Below are 9,507 nucleotides of genomic sequence, written 5' to 3' on the forward strand. Positions count from 1 at the left end.
TTAATCTCTAATAATGTATTTAAATCATCTAATAAGTGCTGTTTTTACTACTTAAAATATGAATATACAAGACAAGTAGCTTAGCTTAGCTAAGTGATGATGAATAAGATTTGGAGGCCAAAAGTTTTCTCCTTTTGTAATTAACTTTAAAACAAGCATGTCTTAGTTTTTTGGTCTCCTGTGTGAGTTTCATCCCAGGAACTTGTTCCAACATCTTTGTTTCTTGCTCTATCTTGTAAGGAGAATCTGAGATAGAAAATGACTCAAGTTCAGAAAACAATCATATACTAAGTGTATATGTATACAAAAAAGATGAAATACGCTCTAATTATATATGGATATGAATGACATATGGAAAGCAGAAAAAAAATACATATATATATATATAGAAGCTAATTAATTATTGATCTTATTGATCTTTTGGGTACATTATTATAAGGTTCAGGGATGAGAGAAAATCCAAAGAACGAAAGCACAAAGGAAAAGCACAAAGGGTATGAGATGAATGGCCTTTTCTCCTTGGGACTTATAATTAGACTTACCATTAATAAGATCGGTGATGCTCTCCTTCTTGCTATCATCATCATCAGAAACCGATAATAATGCAGAGTACAGATTACTATTATGCATTACTGGCAATCCAACTGAAGCTGTAGTTGACAAATCAATGAAGAATGTTAATAGGATAATTCTATGGTAAAGAAATTTGTGTAAAGAGAAGTGTATAAATTTATTTTTAAAAATTAATAACAATAAAATGACACATTTTCCTAAACTAGTATCTAACTATCTATGAGAGTAAATCTTCATCTCTTCACCATTTTTCCCCTTCACAATAACATGCACCTTAAAAGAAAAGATTCATTAATATGGAGAGATGAATAACACAAGATATAGGATAAGAGAAAAATCATAGCTTTCTATGTCTTAACATATCAGCGGAAAAGGAAAATTCCTCTACAAAAAATGATGAGCATCACACCAAATGGATGCCAACTGTCTAGTCACATAGAGGTGAGATTAAATATAAGTAAATTGCAAACAGAAAATATACCTGTTATTAGGGTCAATCTCAAGTGCTTTCTTGATATCAAATTCTGCCAAATCCAAGTCAGTTAACTGGATATATGCTTGTGCTCTTCTATAGAGTGCTTTCACATTTGTGCTCTCAAGGTCCAAAACCTGAATGTCCGCACACAAAAAAAGTTGTTTATTATGCAAGGGTCGATACTATACAAGATGTGATACGAGAGCCATACCTTTGTACACAATTTCTCTGCTTGTTTATAATCTTTCAACTTCAACTTGCAAGCTGCATCATTCAAATTGCAAGCAATCTTCAAGTCCTTGGCACTCTTCTTCTCTTTAATGCTGAAGTTGGTATCATATTCTATGAACTTAATAGCCTGCAAAAAGGTTTTAATAGTAGAAGCCTCAAATTACAATGAAACTGAAATTGAATATATGTGTATATTCCTGTATATGTGCGTGCATGATTACCTTCTCATATCTTTTAGAAGCTTTTGCATATTTACCAGCTCTAAACAGTGCATTCCCTTCTTCTTTCTTCTTACCAGCAGCTTCAATTTTCTCTGGAGTTTCTATGTCCCAAGATTCCTTATCCTATAAGAAATCATGAAGATTGTTCCAATGTGGGTATATGAATAGATACAACGAATGGATAAAACGGGATAGTAAAATGGTATGCCATTATTCTTATTTTGCCTTTTGTGCCAAGAACAGCAATTCTCTAGACAGATTTCCCCAAAGTTACTGTATATTTGACTGCTCCTATGTTTTAGGGAGGATATGCAAAACAGATTTAAGAATGAGTAGAGAAATCCAATTAATCTTTTACACTCAATTGGCAAGGCTTGACGAAAATTAATTAGTATATAAGAGATGGTTCTAATTCACAAGTAACTTGTATATAGGAATAAAAACAAGCATAAAAGGAGAAGCATATCAAATCTGGAATTTGCAGGTAATATAAGAAAGTGCAGTTTTATTATGCTATTTTTTTCAAATAATCACTCATCAGTACTTTCTTTGGAATTATGTCCAACAGCAGTTGCATGCTTAATATGAACGTTTTAAAAACCAAAGTACCGAAAATGGATATTAAATCACAGGATCTCTATTTGGATTTGTACTGATCATATCTCTGAGAACCTGTGATTGAATTGTCATTGAACTGGAAATTTTTCAAACTAAAAACATGGCCCACGTTCTGAACAGTTCAACCAATCAATTCAACCCAATTTTTAAATTATTGGCAAGTCTTACTTTACAAAAATATAATTTCTTCCACTGAAATTGAAACACAAATATGACCAAATCTTAATAGATCTCACAAGTCTCAGTTTTCGGCATACCTTCATAAAAGATACTAATTCAACCTCATAATAAAATGAAATGAAGTTATGAACAAAATAGCATTCATATCTTTCGCCGAAACACAAAATAAAAAATCACCAAATCATTGACAACTCACATTGTGGCTTTACAGTCAAAATTACTTTTTGTCCCTTCTTCATTGTTTTGATGGCCTTTGACAATGCAGGGTAAAAGTGACCTATCATAAAGTAACGACTAACATAAGATACAACACAAGCATAAGTATAAATTGAGATAACAAAGATGTGTGCCACACTTACCGTCTTCTACTGTGAACTCTACCCCATCAGATTTCTTTACAAGTGTTCCATCTTCAAGGCGTGCCTCATAATTAACTGTGGCACCAAGAGGGCAACACATAGTAAGGTACAGATGTCGACGAACTAACGGAGAAATCAAATATGAGAAATATGCATACCCAGAACTTCATCAGGATCCTTAGGGTTCTCCCATTTCTCTCCCTCAACAAGTATCTTCTTAAACAAACCACCATCCTTACATATGTCCTTCACACTAGTCCAAGACAACAGCTCAACATCAAATTGAAGAGTTGCTTTGGGCAGAATTGTGGGAGGAGAACCGGATTCACCATAAGCTAGCTCAGGTGGGATGGTGAAAAGGGCATTTTCACCTTTCTTCATGCTTCTAATACCTTCATCCCATCCTTTAATTACTTGCCCTACATATTTGAAAGTGTCACTTAGAAATATATTAAATGATGACTAGAGGTGCATCTCATAAATCAGCTACACATTAGTAGTATCAGCTGCACAAAGTTGATTTCAAATTAACAATCAAAACAACACAAAATCCATCAAACAATCCTGCATTGCTAACAGCTAAATCATTTCATAAACCAATCAAGCAGTCACTCTTCCAAATTCCAAAGCTTTCAACAAAGATTAAAGCAAGCACATCACTCACCTTGTCCAAGTGTGAACGTGAAAGGGGCTCCCATATCTCTTCTGGAATCAAACTTGGTGCCATCAAGCAGAGTCCCGGTATAGTGAACTGACAATAAATAAATAAATAAATAAATCAAACAACTCTAGTAAATTCCTTAAAAAAATTTTCTACAAACAGAAAACATAAAGAATAGATCTACTTGTTCACCTTTCTTTCAACTTCGGATCATGTATTCTTGGGTAAGGTCCTGCAGCAATTTTATGCAAATATAAATGAAAATCAAATAAGTAATAAATAAAATATTACAAGCAAATAAAATCCATAAAGAAAGGGCACAACAGCGCACAAGGATCCTGCTTGGTGGGCTCTAGGGAGAATGTACACAGCCTTATATTTAAAATCATTCAAAACTAATAAGTAAACTTGTGCTTTAATTAAATTTGGAGTAAACTTCAGATTAGTTTTGATTAGTTATCCTCTCAAATTGTTTGAATTTCAGTTTTCTTCATGGCATAGATTCTAACAAAGAGCTGAATTTATTTCATAGCTACAACGACAATAATGAAAAGTATGCCACCAAACAAGGAGATTGAAATTTATTAATCTCATATTGCCAGAGACAAAAGGAAAATGGAGATTAGCTACCTCCCATTTAGATCCCCACACCATATCAAAGGCTTGTCTGAATTTTGTGTAACAAATTCTAGAATCCTTTTGTCCCATTTTCTTCTCCTTTGAAATGAGTTTGGTTCCTCTTTCCACCCATTATTTGGAGCATATGTATTCAACAACCGAAGGGTTTCGAATTCAACCAAGATTACTCTGCCATCTGGTTCATGCTTTGAAGCTGGCAGCAAAAAAAGTTTTCTATAAGCATTAAAGAAAACTTATTGGTTAGAATATAAAATATAAAATATAAATAATACAATAGTTTAGAAAATAATTGTAAAATCTCACATTCTACAAATAATTCAGCCACGTAAGATCATGAAGGAGAGATTAAACCACCAATTTAGAAGCACAACAAAAGCTGATATACAAAACCACCAATTTAGACACATTAACCATCACACACACATAAAAACAAACACATGGTGCTCAAAACTCAAAATAAGCTACAATTCCTATCTCTCAAAGCCCTAACAATCATACAATTAAGATTTCATGCCTAAACTTTAATTATTAATCAAATTGAACAATCAATATAAGAACAAATATATAGTAATTAATTATATTATTATACCGCAAAATAAAAATAAAAAATTAAAGAAGGGACAAGAGAAAGGACGAGAGAGATCTATAATACTTATAGAAGAACTGAGGAAGTATGGGAGAGTTGTGCTTGTTCTGCTTGTGATGGCTTGGATTTTAGAGATCTTCAATAGAAAGATGTCACCAGAGAAGACGCTGAGGGAGGCGCTGAGGATTTTGGCGGAGAAGGCGCAGAACTAGGACGGAAAGGAGAGGAAGTTGGAGGTGATGTCACTAGAGGAGATTACCACGGGAGGAGATGTCGCCGAAGGAGGTCGTCGCCGGAGAAGATCCGAGATCCGAAAGAAGATCCGAGATCGTCGCACTAGCTAGGGACAGTGACTATGGGAAAACAACTTCGACAATGGGAAAGAAGGAGTGTGTGGCTTGGAACTTTCGACAGTTGAAGACGAAGCGGTGGTGGTAGCAATGGATTGAGGAGGACGACAAGGGAGAGATAGAAGCGAGATTGAGGCATCCGTTTAACGTATATTCACAGTGTTTCAGTTAGGGATTGCTTTTTTCATTTTATATATGTGGGATAATGGCGGTTTAAAACTGCCATAATCACTAGAACCGCCACCAAATAGAAAGTCAGTTACGGCAGCAACAAAAAATGTCATAATGTTTGAATATTACGGCGGTTCTTCAAACCGCCGTAATATAAATGCCATTTTAAACCATTTTTTTGTAGTGGCTCTTCAGCAACGTCAGAGGGCAAATCGTCTCCTTGCTATCAGATTAGATATCCTAAAAGCTTCTTTGTCGATTGTCTCTTCGCCTTTTCTTCTACTACCTCAGCCTTTAATTTTGCAATCATCCTCTAATACTCTTCAGTTAGTACACTAGAACCCGACGGTTGTGCAGCAGCATTACCAAAAATTTGGGTGGGACATGGTCCAACACCTAAGGCACGAACTCGTCCTGGGTGCTCCTTTCCAAGAACTTGTGCTAGCAAATTATTTTGTGAAAGGTTCTTAGAGGATCCATCTTGGCTCACGATATTCGCAATTGCTTCCTATAGATATACAAGAAATTAGGTTATGATGATTTAAAATTAGCATGATATATACAATAAGAGAAGTTTAAAATTTTCAAACATTACTTACACCAACAACATGCGCATCGACATGGATATACGAGCCATTTTTTTTCTTATGAGTGATGATAAACAACTCTCCTCTACCAACGGGCCTTCTTTGTACTTTCTCTTATAATGTTGATATCGACATAATTATATAAATAACAACACCATATTCAGGAAGATTAAGCAAAATCTCAAAGCAAATAATTATTTATTACCACTTCGTCTTTTTTCTTGCTAATGTTTTGGAGCTCCCAGTATGTGTGTAAAGTTGCTTACTTTGATTTAAAGCGTTTTGTTTACACTTTTTCTATGAAAAAATAACAGAACAAATATAAATGAGAATGAGATGTTGAATATAAAATGTAAGGAGTCTATTATGTATACACATGTATGTTTTCGTGGAAATAATAAAAATTACCAAGGCTTACCTTTGTTTCTTCCTTCTGGCGATATTCAATTAACTATTTCCAGTGATTTTCTTCTATTCCTGAAGAGCAATGCTTAAGATTTTCCTCAAGAGTCCTTGTTTCTTCATGAAACTTATGATACAAGTTGTGTCTTATATCCTTTCAGTTTTTTCCTATCCTTTGCATAATTTCCCACTTTATCTTTCCTCTGGCATCATGCTCATACTGAAAGACCCGCTGTAATTATTTGCCATTGTCATTGACCAAAACCAATCAACAAGCATAAGATCGGTAATTTGAAGAATATCAATAACCAAAACATGCTACTTTAAATTGAAAAAGTATAACACTCACATCCAGTACAAGAAGTCGCAATTACATATAAGATATAAATGCTAACATAAACATGTGAAATATGAAATATGAAAATTTAACTAGCAATATAATTTACCCATGCAAAAGTTCTTACCCAAAAAAATTTGAATACTAAATTTTCTTAATATGTTGAAAATAAAAGATGTACCTTATTCATGTCGTATGCATGTTCCTTCTTAGCTTTGTTCACGTGCTTCCAACTTTCTTCACATATGGGAAATTGGGAATAGTCAGCGCCGCCTAAACTCCCTAAAAAACCACTTAATAATCCAACTGCCAGACCAATTGGTTGCAACCCTTTGTTAAATAGGAGTATTATCTTTGTATTGGAAAGAAGTGCTATAGCCTCCTTCACGTTCAACTTAGACCCTTTTCTCATGCAGTCCTCTAAGAAGTGTATGGAAAAAAAGTACTATCTAATCATTGCACAAAAAGGAGATAGAAGTAAAGGACTTTTCAAATAAATATTAACTAAAATAGGAAGAAAAAAAAGTATACAGATGACAGTAACTTCCCAATAATATGTATCTTTATGCTTCTCGTTGTTGCTCTGATCTTCGGCTTATTGGGCAGCAAAAAAGTCATCAATATGGTCATCAAACGATTGAAATTCATCTGCCTCCGGGTTGTAATCCTCATCCTCTGATTGATGATCAGCCACTTCATCGCGATGCCGAGTCTTTGTGCGTTCTGTGGGAGTTTGAGGGTCATCAGCTGTACTTGATGGCGCGAGCCTTTTATCATTGTGCGGTGCACAAAATGGTTCATTGACACAGGATGCCGAAGCTCTATTAGCTGAGGACAAAAATGGAGGAGCTCTATCACGTGGTTGCTCACGTGATATCTGAGCTCCTCTAATCATGGATCTAACTTTAAGGCAATATGAAATCATTTAGAATTATATTGAACAAAAATAATTAATTTAGAATATTAATTGAATTCATAAACTAGTAAATTTCTGCAAAAAAAAAATTACAAAACAGCTCAATGATACAATTGAAGGCTACATAATTTTTACATAAGGTTACGTAAAGAAATGTTAACCACAAACACTTACCAATGTGTTTTTAGCCTAGAATTCGTACTTTATGAAATTCGATTTTAATATAAAGCATGAATGTTATGTGGTGCCAGGTTCCAATGGAAAGTATGCTTCATTCAAAAGAAATGAAGTTGCTTGCATGCGCTCCCATGTTTCAGGCAAGACGTTTTGGGGCGTACAACATTAACGGTTACAAGTTTAAAACTATCAAAAAAGAATACAAGCTAAAAACCTAAAATAGTGGAGTATATGTATCATCTAATACAAGAAGTTATGCAAGCATGCGTGATAATACAGTGGCTATTGGTAGTGTTCCGTATTATGGAAAAATTATGGACATAATTGAATTGAATTATAGCTGTCATTTCACAGTGGTATTGTTCAAATGTGTTTGGGTTGATATCATTACCACCAGAGGCATCAAACAAGACCATTTGAACCTTACCAGCGTTAATTTTTCTCATCCGATACACACTGGTGATTAAGAAGACGATGAACCGTATATATTGGCATCAGAAACTCACCTTGTATACTATGTGGATGATGAAGTAGCTAAGGAATGAAGTGTTGTGGTTCATGTGAAACCATAAAATTTTTATAACATGGGAGAAGAGAATGAAGAAGCTAAAGTTGGATTTTCTCCACAGCCAGGGTTGAGTATGTCAGCGGAAGGTAACATTGGAGATTTACAATTTACAAGGGAGGATGATATATAAGAACCCACAGAAAATGCTTTAGAGAATTTCGATGATGTTGGGTAATGCTTATATGAAAAAAGTTAACGTAATTTAAAAAGGATTTTTGTGTCATGAATAAGTTAAATAAACTCAACAATGTATATTATTTTCTTTGGTTACAAAAAACTTGTGCATTTTCGATTTGCAGTTAAGTCTTTAACGTATTGTGCGTTTTTATGAATAAAAGCAGATGTTCCATTTCTTTCAATGGTTGTTTTCATCAAAAGTTAGTTTACATTAAATCTTTAATGTTGTTTTAGTTGTTGTTGTTCTTAATGTTGCAGTTTTGATAATCTTGATATCTAATATTCGATAACAATTCCAATAGTATTACGATTTTTAAACATTAGTAAACATAACATGAAAGTGGAACAGGACAAATAAAAACTGAGTTATTTTCATCATGTTGTGCAAGCACAACATTTGCTACAGAGCTTCTATCTAAGAAATTTGCCCAAACTACCAACAAGAGATGTAATTGTCAATAATTTACGTTTAGTTTTAAAATTGTCTTAGCATATTGTCGTCCATTTTTTTCTAAATTACTATTTAATGACTTGGGAGTTCTCAGTTTCTTCTAGGTATACTTATTTTATTGTATACATGTTGATATTTTCAGTATTACCTGAATATTCTGGGAAAATAGTTCCTAACAATCTAGATGGGGAAGAGTTTGATTCAGAAGACAATTTAGATGATATCTCCTCTGTTGAAATTAATAGATCCATGTAGTTGATCTTAATAAGATTCCGAAAGAAGACAATGAAACTTTAGAAGACCAACAAAGAGAAGATGATATACATGTTACGAAAAGGTGCTTTAATATGAACAAAAAACCTATGGTATGGAGATGAAATATCAGATCTTGTAAAACGTGAAGCCCATAGATTCTTGATAGAGTATTTTTCTCCAGGTCAATACGATGTTGAGAATATTTGACCTTTCATTATAAGAGTTACGTTGATTCCATTAATTTAATGGTTTGGGTCGCAGTTTTACATATTTATCTACTTTTAGAATTTCTTGATTTAGGTTTATTAATGCATAACTTCGAAGAAGAGTAACTTTAATTTATGCTCGTTAGAACTTTATTTTAAGTTTATAAATTCAAATTATGACTTTATTTTGTTCTCTTACATTTATGTTTGAATGCAAATTTAAATGATAATATAGTAAACGAAGAAATCTTATTGGTAAATTTGTTCACATGAGTTAACATATATAACTTATTTAACTTGTGAACTTTTTTACGTAAAACGATACTAGAAATAGTGTTACGAGTTTAAGTAACAATGATTTAAATAT

General features: G+C 33.5%; 1 protein-coding gene across 1 annotated transcript; it reads right to left on the reverse strand.

Moving 5' to 3' along the window:
• Positions 857 to 3,487, reverse strand: LOC107632775 (peptidyl-prolyl cis-trans isomerase FKBP62-like). The gene is made up of 9 exons (XM_021117243.1): positions 3,479 to 3,487; positions 3,322 to 3,445; positions 2,816 to 3,076; positions 2,658 to 2,732; positions 2,476 to 2,575; positions 2,376 to 2,433; positions 1,501 to 1,623; positions 1,260 to 1,406; positions 857 to 1,182 (listed from the first exon to the last, which is right to left on the reverse strand). Exons 1-9 carry the CDS (start codon positions 3,485 to 3,487, stop codon positions 1,021 to 1,023), a joined length of 1,059 nt encoding a protein of 352 aa, XP_020972902.1. The 3' UTR covers positions 857 to 1,020.

The sequence above is a fragment of the Arachis ipaensis genome, chromosome B03, assembly GCF_000816755.2.
Source record: "Arachis ipaensis cultivar K30076 chromosome B03, Araip1.1, whole genome shotgun sequence".
In the NCBI taxonomy this organism is placed as follows: Eukaryota; Viridiplantae; Streptophyta; class Magnoliopsida; order Fabales; family Fabaceae; genus Arachis; species Arachis ipaensis.

Bases quoted from the DNA above. Each gene is read 5' to 3' on its own strand.
- LOC107632775 (XM_021117243.1), bottom strand. The intron at 2,576-2,657 runs GTAAGTGTGGCA...ACTTTATGATAG, and splicing joins AGAGTTCACAGTAGAAGACG to GTCACTTTTACCCTGCATTG. The intron at 2,434-2,475 runs GTGATTTTTTAT...ATATGAATGCTA, and splicing joins TGTGAGTTGTCAATGATTTG to TTTTGTTCATAACTTCATTT.